The sequence below is a fragment of the Arachis duranensis genome, chromosome 3 (assembly GCF_000817695.3).
Source record: "Arachis duranensis cultivar V14167 chromosome 3, aradu.V14167.gnm2.J7QH, whole genome shotgun sequence".
NCBI classification, from domain to species: Eukaryota; Viridiplantae; Streptophyta; class Magnoliopsida; order Fabales; family Fabaceae; genus Arachis; species Arachis duranensis.
In genome coordinates, this window is record NC_029774.3 from 93,491,990 (window position 1) to 93,511,528 (window position 19,539).

Here is a 19,539-nt window from a genome sequence, read left to right on the forward strand (position 1 = left end):
GAAATCATGTTTGAGTGCACGTATTTAGAATAGTATATATGACTAAGTTTAGTTAATTATAAAATAGTAAGATATTCTTTTTGTAACGACCCAATTTTCAATATGTCTAGATCATACCAGAAACAGAGCGCTACCAATTTGTCTTTCTAATTATTATCTATTATTTATCATATGAGCCTGATTCGTTGTTAAAAGCGTAGTTATTTTGCGGGGTAATTTTTTTTTTTTTTGAAAACGTTTAGATTAATAAACAGAATCATTCATAATCAATTCACAATTGATAACAGATAAAACAGTTATAAACAACCACACATAAATACATCACAAGCAGTTGACAATATTCGGTGATCCAGCCTATATTAGAGTATAGACTTTTAGTTAGAACACCCCTAGATATAGCTAGATAATAACTATACACATAAATATACATACAACATTCCAGGCCCTGACCTGTTCAAGAAGTCCCTAAGCTAGCGCTCAGGCTAGCCTAGACTCTATACTCACATAGTCTCTCTAAACTACTAAAAGTGAGGGAAACTATGTTCTAGTTCTTAAAAACTCAAGTCAGTTGGAACATCGTCAAAAGGTGGAACCTCTTCTACTACTCCTCTGCACGATTATATATTGCCATATGACGTCTCTCTGGTGCTTCATCAAGTAGCCACATAACAGGAGTCTCGTACACTGGTTTTAGGTTAAAGTTCGTATACAAACGGGATGCATACGTTGGCTGGTCTCACAGTATATACATATAAACAGGTAACGGAGTTCACTCTAGACTCAGAAGACTGCCTAGAGCAGAATCCTCTTTGCGGAACGATCATCAACGAACTACGGAAGGGTACTCTTGCTTCCATCTGAGGGGGAAAGGAGAGAAAAGGGGTAAGAACTGAGGAGTTCTTAGTAGGGCCGGGGTTATTGGTTACGTTCATTATTTCGGTGTCATTTGGTAGACAAATAGCAGGATATAAAGAAGCAGTAAACAGAAGATACAGATAAATAGAGAAAGTAGAGAAAATAGAAAGCATAACACAAACAGAAGAATATAAGAAAATAAAACACAGACACATTGAATAGAATACAAACAAAGAAAGCATACATTCAAACAACAATCATAACAGAGGAAATGCGCAACCAAGTATGATGCATGTCTGTCCTAAGCAGGCTATGAGCTCACGTGTCAGTTTACACCCTGCAGCCCAACATTACCTAGGAACTAGTCCTAGATATGGCTTATTCTCTGTAGGTGAACTTCGGCCTACAAAAATAGCACTCCCATAAGTGAACTTCGGCTTACAGGAATAGCCTAAATACAACACAATAATTTTCTGTAGGTGAACTTCGGCCTACAGAAATGGCACCCCTGTAAGTGAACTTCGGCTTACAGAAATGGCGCCCCTGTAAGTGAACTTTGGCTTACAGGAATCATAGCTCTCTGTATGAGAACTTCGGTCTACAGGAGCAACACCCTGAGATATAAATGGATATTCACTGTAGGTGAACTTCGGCCTACAGGTATAACAACTTACTATAGGTGAACTTGGACCTACAGGACCTCTAGGGCTAATGGAAAAGCAGCAGATGAATATACAAATATCTCTGGAGTTGCCTTAATGCAACAAATGACCTTTCAACAGGCCCTCTGCTTGTTCTCTATTCTCTTTATCATATTACTCTTTTCTCTTTGTCTATTTACTCTGTTCTGATTACTCTTTTCTCTGTATCTCTTTACTCTACTATGGTTATTCTTTTCCTTGTAACTCTTTACTCTACCCTGGTTACTCTTTTCCTTGTATCTCTTTACTCTGCTCTGATTTCTCTGTTTAACGTTAGTATTTAAAGCTTATATAAATTTCGGTATGAATAGTTAGCCTATCCCAAGTATAGGTTCATTAAGTTTATACTGAAACAGTTTAAATTTTTATATTATACCTAACCCTAGTCGCAACTCAAGGACTAACTATGTTGCCCTAGTTCGTTCACAAATCTCTGTCTGTTTTTCTGTCATTAAAACTTTACAGATTTTTTTTTATTTTTATCTCTTCTTTAACTTTTTATCTTTTCTTTATCTTTGCCTCACTAACATGTTATTATCACTCCCTAAGTGTTTTATGAAGGTAATTATGAGATTATGCGCTTAAAGTTGTCTTTCTAAAACTTTTACAGAAAACTGCCTTTTCCGCATTATATTTTTATTAAAATATTATTTTTAATTAAATATTATTATTTAATATTTTATTATTATTTATTATTTTATTATTAAATTTTTAAAAATTTCCTTACCTTTACCTTTTAACCTTTAAAATTTACTTTTAACCTTTAAAATTTACTTTTTACCACTCGTAACTTTTAATATTTCTACTTTAACCACCCTAACTTTTGGAAATTACAAAATAACCCCCAAACACCAAATATTTTACTTTCATGCCCTTCTTAGGATCTAAGGCCTGTTCTTCAATGTTCTTCATCACACTCAAAGTGTTCTTTGTGTTCTTCGTAAATTCTTCGGATTCTTACTCTGTTTTTACCCGTTTTTCAGTCTTTTCAGCAACCGATTTTTACCATAATTCATAATAAATTTCCAGCCACTAAAACTCCATCTTTTCTACATGATTTTAACACAAACTGAACCCCAATTTAAGGCTAGAGTTTCATTTTTTCCAGCAGCTCCAAGAACATAAACTCAAAGCTTGAATTTCATCAAATTTTATCAAAATTTCACCAAATTTTCACCAAGAATTACTCATATAAATCATCGATTTCAAGTACAGCCAAACCATATCATAATCACACAACTCAAACACAATTAATCAAGATTAAATTCGTCAAATCCTACCTTGATTTGCTGCCTCAAATCCGGTTATGCTTTTAGGTGTTCTTTTTGCACTTTTTCCTCCTTAAAAACATCAAGAACAACTTTGAATCCATAAAACCTCAACTGATCAAACCTTAATCAACATGTTAGGAAGGGATTTCTCACCTTAAACATGCTGGAAATTGAAGATTCTTGACTCACATGTCAAGCTAAGCAAGAGATCTAAGGAAGAACATCAAGAAAATACATGTTTTAAGCATGCTTCCTTGAAAACCAAATTGAAGAGGGAGGGAGACAGCCATCTCACCTTATTTCTAGCCTTGATATGTTATATGGTTATGTAGAGGAAGAAGAGAGGATCATTTTGGTAAAATCGGAGTTTTGATTTGAGTTTTAGTTCAGAAGAAATCAAGCTTTGAAGATTAAATGTTCATGAAAGTTTCTCTCTTTTCTCTCTTCTCATTTTCGGCCAAAGGGAGTAAGGACCAGCCTTGGAGTGTCTTGGGGGTGTAAGGTGAGTTGTGATTGGTTGGCTTGAAGGTGTATTAAAATAATATTAAAATATCTCAGGTGTATAACTACTAAAACTAGATGTATCGGAACACTTGTAAAAACATCTCTAAAAATTCTTTTCTGAGCCACTAGCATAAATGACACTAGTAACATATTTAATATGAGAATAGAACATGTATGATGAGACCTTAGCATTGCTAAAGTCATCAGAGAGTGCTGGTGCTAAGCTGTACCAGTAAACTGTGAACCCGATTAAACTGATTTCCTATTTTTTACTAAAACAAACCAGATAATATTTATAAAATCATTCAAGCAGCTTCTAATACTAATATAATGATAATATTATACTATTATCTCTCTTCTCTCATGAATCGGGTCTGGTTCGTCAAACTGAGACTATTTAAAAAAATCAGAATCAAAACTTCTAACCGATACGGTTCAAAAACTAAGTTCTTCGTGATTAGTTATCGAGCATGCCTCAGAAAAGGTTCTAGCTTAAGGATGACATAATGACAATGAAGATTGAGATGCTTGTTGATACATCAAAGTTGTTCTCTTTACTGATCTTCAGGAAAAATCTGTACCTTCAGAAAAGATCTCGCGTACTCGAAAAATGGGGTTGTTACACTTTTTATAAAGTATTTTTTATGAGATACTCTCTTTTTATGTCATACTTTGTTTTTGTCCTTAAGTTTATTCATCATCGATATTGTAACTTCCTTTCTAAGAGTGAAAATAATAGTTACATTATGATCAATGAACCGGTAGGATAATTGGTTCAATAATTCAATGGTTCGACCGAAATTCAACCAGAATTTAGTCGGTTTAATTAAATATTAAATAAAATTATTAAAAATTTAATATATAATTTTAAATATTTAAATTCAATCCTTTCTAAACTAATAAAATTTAAATCTTCACAATTTCACATAATAAATTATTCATAATTTATCATTAAAATTCATAAATAACTTCAAATATCAAAATGATAACTAAAGAAAATCAAAACTCATATAAATAACAAACACATAATGTTTTACTACTAAACGAAACAATATTACTTGGACAGCTTGCTGCTGTTAATCACTTTATGATTTTTTTTTTGTGACTGTTAATCACTTTATGATTGTTCCATCTTTAACATATAACAAAAAAATTTACCATCAACAAAATTAATTCAAAACTTTAGAAAATTAGTAACTCAGAATAAACAAAAATTAATAAAATCAGTATTATACTATTATTAACTCAGCAACTCAGAATCAACTTAGAATAAACCCAACAACAAAAAATCACACGATCAGAATTATTAACAAATTGAATCACAGAATCAACTCAAAACAAGTAATAATAAGTTGAACCCAACAACTCAGAATCACAAAATCAGAGTTATTAACAAATTCAATCATAGAATAGTGCGAAACGAAACAAAAGTGTCCATGTATTTCATTATTTATAATGGTGCATGTTTCATTATTATCACATGAGCATAAAAACGATGTAATTTTGGACAATGAAATATTTATTATCTTTTGAATTTTTATATACTTTTTATTAACTATTCTCTATTTATCATAATTTTCTATCAAAATAAGTGAAATATTGTTTTAAAGTTATTATCTATATATCTATCTTTTATAAATATACACATCAAAATAATTAATAATATATATAAACATTACTATTAAATTTTAATTGATGAATTATTAAAAAGATATTATATATTTTATTTATTATCTTAAAAAAACTAAATTAATATTTTTTATTTTATGAATTAATTAGTTCGAAATTGAAATGGAAGTTTTCATTACCTAATTTCACTTAATCTAAAACAAACGTGGAACGCGAGATACGAGCATATGGGAGTTGGGACCAACCAATATTTAATGAGAGACCGATGCAGTGGCATCTTCACTCACATTCACTCTCACACTTTAACAGGGCACACACAACAAAGTTGATCCTTCATCCTTCACTCATACCATATCATCTCTCTCTTTCTCTCTCTCTCTCTGAGTTGAGATGGCCTCGAAGGTCTGCAAATCCGCATCGAGAGCCGCAAGGTCCCTTCTCTCTGCTTCCAAAGGCTCTCGGTTTTATTCAGGTTCGTGCTTACACTCCTTCAATCCTCTCCTATCATATCCTATTCATTCATGTTGCTTATCACTCATTATATTCCTTCATTGGATCTATCTGAGCTTTGATTACCTCCTTGACGCTGATTTCATTTCCCAACGTGCGTCTCTTGTCGTCACTTTTATGGATCTCTTCTATTCTCAATTTTCCCCCTCTTTTTAGTTTCATAATTTATTCACATTATATTGCCATTATTTAAGGGCCATTAAAATAATAATTTGGTGCAACGAGATCTTTCTTCCAGTGTGTCTTTGAGTGAGCGGTTATCTCTGATTAACACGACAGACCTTGATTTATTTCTGTTTCTTTAGGGTTATGCTTAATCATTCTAAATTGCGGAATAAATAAAATTGGAGTATTTCCTCTTTGTTTGCAGAAGGACGCGCAGCAGCATCAGCTGGAGCTGTTTCATTGAGCAGGAAAATGCCATTTTTAGCTTCAAACTATGGGAGGGCACGTTCTGATTCTGGCCCTGCATCCTCATCATGGATCTCTGGAGCTCTGACTCTTCCTGCTGCAGGTTTAATTTTAATTTAATTTAATTTAAGTTGTGCATTAATAGAATAGAATAACTCTTACTTGAAATCATTTCAGTGTTTGCCTACTGTTTAATTCCATGAAGGGAGACATAAATGCATTATACTTTGCTATTTGTTACAAATATACAATCCCTTATCCCCCACCGCATAGTGCATAACAATTATTACTCCATAATTTATTTTTGTTGTAGAAAAAAAAAAAAAAAGAAAAAGACGGAAGAGGAGCCTTGTACCTTGCTTAACTTTAGCAATGTATCTTCCGAGACCTCTTCTACATCAATTGCAGTACTTGGTGGTCAAATTGAGGTTATGGATGTAGTATAGAATTTACTACCTCCCTCAATCACACCCCAACATTATAAAGGAATATCCAAACTAGAATTAACCATGAATTAACATTTTCCATTTCATTTTTTATATCAATATTCATGCATCAATATCCACAGACCACAATATATACATTGTTTTATCATGGTAGTTTATCAACCAACGGTTTGCGCTATTCTATGAATTTATCAATGTTGCAAAATATTATAGTAGCCATCCTTTAGCCAGACATTCAACACCTAATTTTTCACTTTTCTTCTTCTACTATGACTTGTAGCTTACATGCTTCAGGATCAAGAGGTGCATGCTGCGGAGGTAAACATAACATCTTCTCTACTGTGCATCTTCATGTCTTCTTCACGTCTTTCCTTTCTTTCTTTCTGGCTTGGTACAATTTTTATGTGCTAATAATGTGTTCACCTTTTCCAACTCAGTTGGAGCGCACTTTCATTGCCATTAAGCCTGATGGGGTGCAGAGAGGCCTGGTAAATTGAGTATACATTTTTCACAACTTTAATTTGTCCCTACATGGCACAAATAGGTCCCCACTTAATTAGTATAAGGTGTTCTTTTTGTGCAGATCTCAGAGATCATATCTCGTTTTGAGAGGAAAGGATTCAAGCTTGTGGGAATTAAAGTAATCATCCCTTCAAAGGAGTTTGCCCAAAAGCATTATCATGACCTCCAAGATAAACCATTCTTCAATGGGCTGTGTGATTTCCTAAGCTCTGGTCCTGTCATTGCAATGGTTAGTTACAAACTTAGAATTGACTAAATCTATGTCCTTGAAAAACGAAGACAACCACGCCAGTGTTCCTAACATGTTTTCCAAAAAAAAACATGGATGTGATGTATAGGTGTGGGAAGGACAGGGAGTTATTACCTATGGCAGAAAACTGATTGGAGCCACAGATCCTCAAAAATCAGAGCCCGGAACTATTAGGGGCGATCTGGCTGTTGTCGTTGGAAGGTACTGTTTTTTTCAAAGGAACTTACTACCTAGTTTTTCTTTGTACATTTTACAGATGCAACAATACATTCTCCATAATATTGTGACTATGCAGAAATATCATCCATGGGAGTGATGGTCCGGAGACTGCAAAGAATGAGATTAAGTTGTGGTTTAAGCCAGAAGAGTTGGTCAGTTTCACTAGCAATGCGGAGAAATGGATTTATGGTGTCAACTGATTCCTTTTTCACCTCAGATAGAGAACCAGTATTTTTTGGAATAAGTTATTAGGCTGAGAAGTAAATCATGTTCATCACTTCAAGCTACAAATAAGCGGGATTTGGATATAGTATGTTAGCTCCTACATTTCACTCTAATATTAGGAACTTATTATTATTGTTCGATTTCACCTGTCGGGTGAAGAGTGAAGACAATTTGTGACTATTTATTTGCTTCACGTTACCAATAAACAAAAACAGGTAATTTATGCGAGAGAAAAAAGAAAACAGATCATTTGAGGATAAATACCATTTGAAAATTTATTTTGTTTCTATTCTCAAGTCCTGTTTTTTAATTCTCAACATTTTATAACGAAACAAGTAAAATCAACAGATTCCTATCGGCTCTTTTTATTTTCTAGTTCACCTCTCTTCTCAGTTTTTTTTTTTTTTAATAAAACCGCTAAAAATGAAAATAAAAGATAACAAACGGGATCTTGCGTTTATCTTATAAAGGAAATCAGAGATCAAACTGAACAGAAGTAATTGTATGTTTAGGTATTCAGTTATGTAATAAATTCATGTATATCATATCAGTTACGTAATTCCAAAACGATAAAAACAAAAAAAAATGAAAATTGGGATCCTAATTTCAATTTCTTTTAATATTCAGAAAAATTGCATTCGATTATACTTCAACGTGATTTCAATCCCGTTCCATGATTTCAACAGAAGCGAAAAAACATACTTTATCTGTTGAACTCAAACACAAAAGAATGTCTTCCAAATAAAAGCGTTTGAGATGATACGCTAAGCCCCTTCTGCTAGAGTCCTATTTGACGTACTAATGTATAGAACTGCATCAAAGAAAGGAAGGTATTTCGATTATATTTCAATCATATATCAGTATTCAGTTATAGCCTTATAGATTATGAGTAAAGAACTGTATATGTCAAGCATTGGTACCATTATTCCCTCGAATGAAGGCATCACCATACTTGTTCTTCAGTTGCCCGTTGACATACTCCTCTGTTTGTTCCATTGCAATATTCATATAGCCATCAAGACAAGCCAGGATACCTACAAGATTAACCACAAGGAGTAAAAGTAACTAATCTGTACCCAGAAGCAAAACTCGTAATGTAAAGCCATCAAAATACATTCATGATCGCAACTCTCAAAACAGGGAATTTGTAGGCCTATTATTTGGTGCGTTCAAGAGCCAGGTTCCGCAATTCCAATTCAATTTCCCAACTCTAGTTCTACATTGTGTCCTTAGCACCTCAAATGAGAAATGGTTGTACGACAACGAAGACGGAGGGAATAATTTGGAAAGGTTACGCACGCAAACAAATGAACAAATTTCAGCCAATTTGCGAATTGTGATACTAACTAGAGTAATGATTTTGATTTGCAAATTGAAACTGAAATTGAAATTGCAGTTGTGTTTATGAAGATCACCGACAATATGTATAGCCAATAAAGTGAAGATTGTGTGAGAATTGGGAATTAGGGTTTACGGTTTAGGAATACCGACCACGATAATCAACGCCAGAATTGAGCTTGACAACAACGGGGCGGCCGCGAATGGACTTGAGGAAATCAGCAGGGGTCTTTGTGGTTCCAGATCCTTTCTCTTTCTCTTTCTCCGCTGCTCCACTCATTTTCTAGAACCTTCCAAACACAAATACAGACAGTCAGACACAGTATCTTCGAAGCAACAACCAACTCAACCCTCAATCATCTCAGATCATGACAATAAATAAAGGTTAACCACCAAAAACCAGAAACGTTCTCGAAGTTACAAAAATATATTCAAATTTTAAATAATTTTAAAATGATACAAAAATATTCAATAATAAATATATATTTTTAAAAAATATTTTAAAAATTAAATTTTGATATAATTTTTTGTAAACATTATTAAAAAATTGAGATATTATTCTTAAAATTTGGTGTCTTCTTTTGCTGAGTTGTAATTTTTTAAAAATATTATTGATTATTAACAAAAAATTACAAAAAAATATATACTAAATGAAAAATTACCAAATTTTAAGAATAATAATATTTTATTTTTTTAATCATACTTGTAAAAAATCGCATCAAAATTTAACCTCTACTATATTTTTTGAGAAATATATATTTAATATTAGATATTCTGTAAAATTATCTAACATTAAAGATGTATTTCTCAAAAATACATTAAATTTTGAATTTTGATGCGATTTTTTGCAAGTATGATTAAAAAAATAATATATTATTATTCTTAAAATTTAGTGATATTTTACTAAGTATATATTTTTTGTAATTTTTTAAAAGTATTATTGGTTGTTAACAAAAACAAACATATTTAATGAAAAATCACCAAATTTTAAGGATAATAATATCTCACTTTTATGATCATCTTGCAAAAAAATCGCATCAAAATTCAATCTATAAGCCATTTTTTGAAAATATATATTTATTATTGGGTATTTTTGTCGTGTTTTTAAATTATTTGAAAACATTTTTGTCGATAGTAAAATTTGGATACATTTTTGTCAGCGTTTGAATAATTCGGGAATATTTTTTGTGGTTAACCCAAAATAAAGATTCAGGACTCACAAAAAGGTTGCCGATGCTAGTGACGGTGGTCGTCAGCACATTATGGCGTAGAGATAAGCAAGCCTGACTATGCTCAGCAGAACTGATTTTCTTTTTTTTTTCTCCAAAATGAGTAGTAAGTAGAGAAATCTCAGAAGTAAAAACTCAGAATCCACATTAACACTACTTTTGCGAAAATATAAATCATACATTTTGGGTTTAATTTTAGACTAATATTCTATATTAGTTCCCAAGAATAGAGTTAAACCCCCCAAAATAGTCTTGAGATTGGCGTCCTGCACTAAAATCGTCTTTGAGATTCTAATTGTACCAACTACGTCCCTAAGATTGATAAAAGTGCACCACATTAGTCCCTGACCCATTTTTCAATAACGACGTGATGACGTGGCTTGATGACGTGGGCTGTTAGTAACACGTGTCACTCCATAGTTTGACCACGTGTAATGGTATGATGATGTGACCGGTGACACGTGGCATGCTGATGTGGATGGTTGTGCCATGTCTCAATTCTATTTGGCCACGTATCCGTTTGTGCCACGTGCCGCAATAGTATTCGTCCATGTGTCATCATTGTAGATACACCAAATTAGTCCCCCACTTTGCATTAAGTGACTTATTTTAGTCCTTGAAATTGAATATCGTATACCAAACTAGTTCCATTACTAGTTTTTTTCTCATTTTTTTAAAATTTAAAATTTTAATATTTTGGATGCACTAATTTCAATTCTATTTTTTCATGTATCGTTTAAATACAAGTGTTTTTATAAAAAATTTTAAGATTTTAGTTTTAAATATATAATTTTTTTTCTATAATAATTTAACATTGGTAAATTTGTAATATATAAGTATGTTATTATTAAAAAAGAATTATATGATTGATTAGACACATTTTTCTCAAAAAATATGTATTTTTAACAAGAAATCAAGAATTAAAATACTTTTTTCTGGTTCTTATGAAATACACATTTTTATTGTGTGTAAATGAGCTAGACTGAAGATACTTCAAGCACCTTTACTACCATCTCCAACCTCTTCAGTCTAGACGAAAGAGGTCAGAGATGGTAGTGAGAATACTTGAAATGTTTTCACGTCAACTTCAAGACAGCGGTTAGGAGTACTCGTAAAAGAAAAAATATTTTATAAAAGCACTTGTATTTAAATAACATGTGAAAAAATAGAATTGAACTTAATGCATTTAAAGATATTGAGAATTTTGAATTTATAGAAAAAAATGAGAAAAAATTAGTAAAGGGACTAGTTTGGTGCACGACATTTAATTTGGTCTAAGACATTCAATTTCAAAGACTAAAATGAGTCACTTAATGTAAAGTGATGGACTAATTTGATGCATATACAATGATGACATAGCGGATGACACGTGGCACAAACCGACACGCAGTTAAATAGCATTGTGACACGTGGCACAACTGTTCACATAAGCATGCCATGTGTCACTGGTGTACCTCATGGTTATTTTAGACCATGTAGAGGATTGCGACAAGGCGATCCTCTTTTGCCCTATCTCTTTTTATTCTGTGTAGAGGGTCTATCCCATCTGCTCCACAGAGGAGAACAGAGCCTAGAGTGGAAGGGAGGTCCTTATTAAGGTGGTGGCTACAGAAGCGCCTATTTACACTTTCAGTTGCTTTAGACTTCCAAAAACACTAATAGAAGATATAAAAAGAGCCATCTTGTAGTTTTGGTGGGGGCAAAAAGGATCGGAAAGGAGAATACAATGGATTGAATGGCGAATTACATGTAGACCCAAGAGCCAAGGGGTCTCAATTTTAAAGATCTTAAAGCTTTCAATTTTGCAATGCTAGCCAAGTATGGTTGGAAACTACTTACAAGAACAAACTCTCTAATCTTTAAAGTGTACCGAAGTAAATATTTCAAGACTCCAATTTTCTCAAAGCAGAAGTTGAAAACAACCCTTCTTGAGATAGAGAAGTGTAATAAAGGGCTGAAAAGTTATGAAAAAATGTATCCTATGGAGGGTGGACAACGGTTCAGATATCAGAATAAGAGAAGATTCATGGGTTCGTGATTATCTGTCTATTACTCACAATACAGATGCTAATTCAGAGTACAATCCTACATAAGTTTCACACCTAATTTTACCAAACAGAACATGAAACTAGATACTAATATAAAAAAAATATTCAGACCAGAAATTACAGAGGCTATCATAAACACTAAAATCCAACAAGGTGATAATGAGGTTACCTGGCTGAAGGAGAAAAATTGATGATATTCAGTAGCGTTTGGGTACCAGCTAACGTTCCAATCCTTCCACCCTCCAGTAAGGTTCCTGTCAGGACAATGTCAAAATAAGCAATTGTGGTCTGATATTTGGAGCATCAAATGCCAACCCAAGATAAAAAAATTTCTCTAAAAAATTATGCACAAAGGCCTACCTGTCCAACAATAACTAAGTGAAAGACTTCCATCAGTGAGTCTATTATGTTAGCAATGTAACTGGTCCCCTGAAACTGTTGCTTATTGCCTCTGGATGTGCACAGACACTACTGAGACTTGGTGAATCTCTAATTTACCCGTTCCAGCTTTAATTGAAGAACTATGTATTTGGTGGAATGAGCTTGACAAAAATTTGAAGTTTGGCAGCAAATCAACGAAGAAGAAGGAGCTTGCAACAAATATAGTATGGTAAATTTGGAAGGCCCGGAACAAGACTCTATTTAAAAACCAGAGACACTATCCTCTTCAAACTGTTGATGCTGTTTGCCACACCATAGAAGAAGATCGACACTCACGTTTGAACACCCTTTTCCTGGAGAGTCCCTTCACCTTTGTCCTTGTTGTGTTGTCTATTTTTGGACCACAAATTCCATTCAATGAAATTATTTTTAATTTGAAAAAAAAATTTCTTATAAGTATTTTTTATAGTATTTTTATTCTTTTAATTTTTATTTTATAAGTAGTACTTTATCAATTAATTAATTAGTGATTAAATAGATTATTTATATGAGAAATTATTTTTTGCATTATCTTACACTTTGTTTGGATGGAAGATGAACAATGAGAGGAAAGAAAATAGAAGGAAAGAAAATGAAAGGAAAAGTTAATTTTTTTTATGTTGTTTGGATGAAGAGAAAATAGATGGAAAGAAAATAGGAGAAAATTTTTTTTTATTTGAATAAAAAAAAAGTAAGCAGAGAGAAAATCATAACCAAGTGAAATTATATTAATACCCTTCCCTATATTATATATAAATAATAATATAGCAATGTATTTTTACCATTATTTATAGAAGGGTAAATTTGTAATTTTACTATTGTTTATAACTTTTTCTTCCGTTTTCATCTCATGTCTGAGAAGAAAAGTTTTGAATGACTTCCGTACTATTTTTTTGTTTTCCTTCCAATTTTCTATGTTAATCCAAACAGAGAAAAAGTTAATTTTTCATCTATTTTTCATCCTTACATTTTCTTTTCATTCAATTTCTTTTAAACCAAACAATGCGTTAAAGAAGAGACTAATCTGACAATTTAAAAAATAGAGTAAAAATGATATTTTAAATAAAAAATATTTAATATTAAAATTTTTAGATACAAAAATAAATTGTATAGACATTTAAGAGATAAATATGAAATATGTGTCTAACCTAAATAAAAAACAAAATAAGAATACTCTTGAGAAATAAAGAATTATATCGAATATCCTTATAAATATTTTTTATGTTGAATACGACTAAAAATGAATCTTTATATCTCTTTTCTAACATCTAAAAATTTAGCTATCATTGTTAATGGTGGCATCCTTAATGGTGGCATCATCAGAAAAGATGATAAAGAAAAGAGAATAAACAGTGATAACGGAGGGAACGTCTATTTGATACTTAAGATGCAAGAATTCATTCGCGTTGATAGCAACACGGTGTCGAAGCTTACTGATATTGGCTGAGTCGGTTTTAGACCATAGCCCAAGAACAAAAACACCTCGTCCATGTCTTCCGTTAAACTTTTATGGTTAGTCAATTTTATACATGGTGCTTTTAAATAATGTGTGTAACCCTTTTTTACATGAATTTAGTTACGTGACGAAAAAAGAATGAAAGAGTAAAAATATGTTTCAATTAACAGAAGAGGTATTCTTTTAGGTAATAATGATTTAAAAAAATAAAAATGAATTTAGTTTTTAATATTTTAAAAAATTATACAATTTTCTATTTCAAATAATAATTTAATTATAAAATAACCTTAATATAATTAAGATAGTAATTCAGGTTAAAAGTAAATATCCAATTAAAATGTAACACATCATAGAGAATAATTTACATATTATTTTAAGGTGAGTTAGATATAATTTATTATTTTATAATATAATTTTTGTTTATTTAAAAATTAAATAACAGTATTTATTGAATTACGAAGTTAATTTACACATTGTTTAAGTTGGAAAAATTTGAAGAAAAAGAAAATAAAGAAAAAAAAAGGATAAACAAGTAAATTTTTTGTTATTTAGATGATGAGAGAAAATGGAGTAGAAAGAAAGAAAATAGTGTGGAGTCCACTAAAATATTTTTATTCTAAAGATGAGATGAAAATAAAAAAAATGTGATAAATATTAATAAAATTATATATTTACCTTTTATCATTAATAAATTATAATTTACAAATATATATTGAAAATAAATTAAAACACACATGTATTTATATATAAATATATTAGTAGCAGATTTTAGTAGTTGATTTTAATGTATAAATAATATTTTTAATTTTTTTATCCAAACAATTTTTTTCTATTTTTTATTTATTTATTTTTTCATCCAAATAACACGTAAATAATTCCGCTGTTTCTTTTATTTTCTCTAATCTCATTTTCTTTTTTCTTAATTTTTTTTTTTAATTTTTTTTCCGATATCCAAACAAAGCCTTAAAGGTCACTCGCTCACTCCACTCGAATAACAGAAACTAAACAAGTGTAGCTAGGAAATGAAATAATCTCGCGGAAAATAAGCTGTATAATGATGTGAGAGATTATTGACCACTGGAAAGCGTATCTCACGTAATAAGGAATAAGCAATCTTACAAGTGAGATCAGATTCACATCACATCACACTACACCACAAGAGGCACAACGAGCAAGGAAGAGCACTCTTGAGTGATCAAGAATTGACAGGGATGGAAGGCATGAGATATGTAGTGGAGGTTGAGAAAGCGAGGGAAGCAACACAAGGTAAACCATCAATGGGTCCCGTTTACCGGGGCAAGTATCAGAATGATTCCACTACTCCTCCCATCGACGTTCTCAATAGCTGTTGGGACATTTTCCGGTATCTTTCTTCTATGGCTGCATGCAACTACGTCCATTACGCTCTATTGTCCCCCTTGATTTTGCTAGATCCATGCATTTGTTTTTATACATTTTTAACCATTCATCTTTCCTGATTCAATGTCTGCTGGTCCGAATTTCTAATCCTATTATTTGATCATTTTAGAGAGAGAAAGAGAGAGTAGAGTTTATATGATCATTTCAATCTTCCTATATATGCCTTTCGCATAATATCAAGGAAAAAAACCAATAAATTTGTTATTATGTATAGATGTTTTGATAAATATTTTTGTAATCGATTATTGATTTTGAATTATAAAAGAGCAAACCACTATAATGACAAACACGTGCCTGCATCATATAGAAGTCATATTTCACTATAAACAGTTGAAATGATCAAATTTTACATTTATTTGAAGGTGTTAATTAAGGCAAGCAAGTCCTAGTTACTCTTTTAGTTGTGTGTGCTTCTAAATTACTTTATGTGAAGTGTTATGGTTTTCATAATTCATTCAACAATACTATCAAGTTGTATTAATAAAACAGTGATAGTTATTTTTTTTCTGAGTGTTTGTGTTTTTTCTTACAGATCAGCTTATGAGAAGTTTCCAACAAATGCAATGCTTGGTACCCGGGAAATTGAGAATGCAAAAGTAAATTCTCTGTTGTTCTCTGTTGAATTCGTCTTGCGCGAAATTTCCTGATGCTATTGTGTTGTGAATTTGTGTCACTATTTGTAGGCTGGCAAGTACAAGTGGCAAACTTACAAAGAAGTGTACGAGGTGATACAGAAAGTTGGAAGCTCTATCCGCAGTTGTGGTTACGGGCAAGTAAGTCACCTATGCCTATTTACCACAAAAGGAAACCTTTTTTTCCACTTGTTTTGATCAATGCTCTTGTATGGTACTTCTTTGATGCTGCTGCTATCTTTTCATGAAGAATTTAGAAATGATCATTTAGTTATTTTATTTTTCTTAGGGAAGAATCATCTCTTGCAGTCTGAGATTAATCAATATGATGCCAATTTTCAGGGAGTGAAATGCGGTATCTATGGTGCCAATTGCCCTGGGTGGATAATAAGCATGGAGGTTCATTTTCATTTCTTTGCTTTCACATTTTGTTTCGTCATCCTCTCAATGTTTCTTGTTGACTAAGTGCAACATAACTACAGGCCTGTAATGCTCATGGACTTTATTGTGTTCCTTTGTATGATACATTAGGTGAGTCCTTAACTTCTTTAGCATGACTAATCATTTAAAAGATCCTTTTAAGTTTGAATTCATTGTCCCAAGTTTAAAGAACACAGAATCCCGTTGATAATAGATATACTATATCAGAAGCCTTACTGTGTTTATAGCTTTTGTTCCTAGGTTCTTTTCATACCAAGAATATCTTCTGTATTAGTATTTTAATCTTTATTTTTCAAAGTTTGACTTATATTAGCATTCATATGTATGTGTATGCTCAGGTGCTGGAGCAGTGGAGTTTATTATATGCCATGCAGAGATCTCAATTGCTTTTGTAGAAGAAAAGAAGATACCCGAGGTTCTTCTACTAAAATTATTTGTTATATCAGTGTCTTCTTACAAAGCATGATTTTTTATTAACTGTGATCAATCCTTTTCATATATTTATTTCTGAAACTTTTCAGTTATTGAAGACATTTCCAAATGCATCAAAGTTTCTCAAGAGTAAGTTTTCACTGATTCTCTACACAAGTTTCCTAAAATGTCTCTGTATTATAAAGAAGCAATCACATTTATTTCTTTTTTGTAGCACTTGTGAGCTTTGGAAAGTTTACTCCAGAACAAAAGCAACAAGTTGAAAATTTGGGGGTGAAAAGCTATTCATGGGATGAATTTTTACAAGTGGTGGGTCATCCATTTCACACATTATTACTCATTTTCTACCATTAATTGTCAAGTTAAATCAAAGTTCATTCTTTTACTATTATTGTCATGCGCACTTTACTATCATACTAAAAAATTGTTGTATCGGCATATGTATTAAATTTTTAGTAAAAGCAGATTTTTCAGTAGGAATAACAAAGTAACGGTGTTTCATACACATGGAAACTTCAACTAAAATGTTGGACCTTTTTTTAATTTATTTTTCTAGCACTTATAAATATTCACTCATATTCTTTCCTCTCACTTTTTAGTATTTGATCACCATTAGTTTATTTTTGTGGATATTTTGTGTTATTGAATGCCTAATTGGTGTTTTTGATCGCTGTGGCAGGGTGAAAATCAGAATTTTGATCTTCCTGTGATAAAAAAGAGTGACATCTGTACAATAATGTATACAAGTGGAACAACTGGTGACCCTAAGGGAGTCCTGTTATCCAATGAGTCCGTACTTACTGCGGTATCTGCGATACTGCAATTTCTAAGTAGTTGCAAACACTCTGTAAGTCAATAAGTAATCGTTACTCAATACAAAACATATAGTGGACTCCTATATGCAACGTAATTGATTTTCATTAAGTTATGCATACCTTTTTACAAAAAATAAAAAATAAAAAAATTTAATGTTCCATATAATCAATATTTCGCTGTCCCATCTTTGATTGTCTTATTCTCCTCCTTTTCTTGGTTTGCAGTTGCGGAACAAAGAAGTGTATATATCATATCTTCCCCTTGCTCATATCTTTGATAGGGTCATTGAGGAGGCAATGATATATGTTGGTGCCTCAATAGGATTCTGGCGTGGGGTGAGTACGCGTGCTAAATCTTTTATTACTAAAGGCATGGTTTTATTTTTTGGGGACAATGTGGGACATAACAGAAACAAAAATTCTATGTTATTTCTGTATTTTATTTTCTCTTTTATTCTGCACTACAAACACAACCTAAAAGAGTAGGTTGATGTAATTATTAAAGTTTGGATTTGGTTTATCCCCAAAGACTAATTAAACTTTTGTTGTTTATTATTTTGTTGGGACATAAAGGATGCCAGATTGTTACTTGAAGACGTTGCGGAGCTAAAACCAACTATTTTCTGTGCTGTTCCACGTGTGCTTGATAGAGTGTACACAGGTATCTTATCAACATCATATGTTGCTTAACATATCATAATTTCATCAAGGACAAAATTACATTCTAAAAATCTAATTATTTCCAACACATTGGAATGGCCTTTTTCTTAATTCCTTTTCTATTTTTCTGACTGAATAAAGTACCATCAACCATGAAAGACCTCACCCCAATCCCTAAGTGATATACAGGCTTGCAAAATAAGATTTCTGCTGGGGGGTTTGTGAAGCAGACAATGTTCAATTTTGCTTACTCATAGTAAGTACTTTGTTCTTGAATGTTATATTGTGATACTTGAATGTATGCAAATCATGACTTTATATATTTGAGTGCAGCAAGTTGAATAATCTAATGAACGGAGTAGGCATTGAGGACGCAGCTCCATTGTTTGACAAACTTGTATTTAGCAAGGTGCCATTATTTATATTTTTTAGTTCACCAAACCCTTGTCATTAAACAGCAAATATACTCATAATCTTCTTTTTTTTTTCAGATAAAACAAAGCTTAGGGGGTAGAGTACGAATTCTTTTGTCTGGAGGAGCACCACTAGCTAAACACGTGGAACTTTTTTTGCGGGTTGTGACTTGTTCTCTTGTCATACAAGGATATGGTATAGTTGATTTACTTAATAATACCCCCTTTCTAACTTACTCTCGTCAATATATGTATCAGATTGAGACTTGACACTTTCACTTTTTGTTATATATGGGACTCTTTCACTTATTTGATTTGTAAAAATTGAAATAGGATTGACTGAAACGGGTGCGGCATCATTTGCCCAGCTATTAAACAACTTCGACATGCTTGGTACAGTGGGGGTTCCACTACCATATGTGGATGCATGCTTGGAATCTGTTCCTGACATGGGATATGATGCCCTTGCAAGCACACCAAGGGGAGAGGTATGTATAAGGGGTGGTACTTTGTGTTCAGGGTATCACAAAAGGGAAGATCTCACCAACGAGGCTATAATAGATGGATGGTTCCATACAGGTTCGTTTTTTCCATTTCATTTATTTGATTCATTGATTGCATTGCTGCATGCATGGTCACGCTTTTATTCGATCTATTAAACAGGGGATATTGGAGAGTGGCAACCAAATGGAA

The 19,539-nt window shown here is 32.2% G+C and overlaps 3 protein-coding genes across 3 annotated transcripts in view; 2 read left to right on the forward strand and 1 right to left on the reverse strand.

Annotated features, from left to right (window-relative positions):
- Positions 1 to 5,233: 5,233 nt before the first annotated feature.
- LOC107479769 (nucleoside diphosphate kinase III, chloroplastic/mitochondrial) lies at positions 5,234 to 7,804 on the forward strand. The gene is made up of 7 exons (XM_016099876.3): positions 5,234 to 5,432; positions 5,841 to 5,984; positions 6,608 to 6,645; positions 6,765 to 6,815; positions 6,911 to 7,078; positions 7,188 to 7,300; positions 7,395 to 7,804. The coding sequence occupies exons 1-7, from the start codon at positions 5,351 to 5,353 to the stop codon at positions 7,516 to 7,518; spliced, it is 720 nt and encodes a 239-aa protein (XP_015955362.1). The 5' UTR covers positions 5,234 to 5,350; the 3' UTR covers positions 7,519 to 7,804.
- A 226-nt stretch (positions 7,805 to 8,030) lies between these two features.
- Positions 8,031 to 9,255, reverse strand: LOC107479770 (sm-like protein LSM6A). Its single transcript, XM_016099877.3, has 3 exons — positions 9,035 to 9,255; positions 8,464 to 8,577; positions 8,031 to 8,354 (listed from the first exon to the last, which is right to left on the reverse strand). The coding sequence occupies exons 1-3, from the start codon at positions 9,159 to 9,161 to the stop codon at positions 8,308 to 8,310; spliced, it is 288 nt and encodes a 95-aa protein (XP_015955363.1). The 5' UTR covers positions 9,162 to 9,255; the 3' UTR covers positions 8,031 to 8,307.
- Positions 9,256 to 15,245: 5,990 nt separating this feature from the next.
- LOC107479767 (long chain acyl-CoA synthetase 5) overlaps positions 15,246 to 19,539 on the forward strand; it is an 8,523-nt gene continuing 4,229 nt past the window's right edge. Inside the window, exons 1-16 of the mRNA XM_052258369.1 lie at positions 15,246 to 15,397; positions 15,986 to 16,049; positions 16,137 to 16,222; positions 16,343 to 16,484; positions 16,568 to 16,616; positions 16,865 to 16,941; positions 17,048 to 17,087; positions 17,173 to 17,267; positions 17,638 to 17,805; positions 17,999 to 18,109; positions 18,347 to 18,434; positions 18,623 to 18,689; positions 18,767 to 18,842; positions 18,925 to 19,042; positions 19,180 to 19,425; positions 19,510 to 19,539. The exon at positions 19,510 to 19,539 is cut by the window's right edge and continues 110 nt beyond it. Of these exons, the coding sequence (XP_052114329.1) occupies positions 15,246 to 15,397; positions 15,986 to 16,049; positions 16,137 to 16,222; positions 16,343 to 16,484; positions 16,568 to 16,616; positions 16,865 to 16,941; positions 17,048 to 17,087; positions 17,173 to 17,267; positions 17,638 to 17,805; positions 17,999 to 18,109; positions 18,347 to 18,434; positions 18,623 to 18,689; positions 18,767 to 18,842; positions 18,925 to 19,042; positions 19,180 to 19,425; positions 19,510 to 19,539 (1,609 nt within the window). The remainder of the gene's footprint in view (positions 15,398 to 15,985; positions 16,050 to 16,136; positions 16,223 to 16,342; positions 16,485 to 16,567; positions 16,617 to 16,864; positions 16,942 to 17,047; positions 17,088 to 17,172; positions 17,268 to 17,637; positions 17,806 to 17,998; positions 18,110 to 18,346; positions 18,435 to 18,622; positions 18,690 to 18,766; positions 18,843 to 18,924; positions 19,043 to 19,179; positions 19,426 to 19,509) is intronic.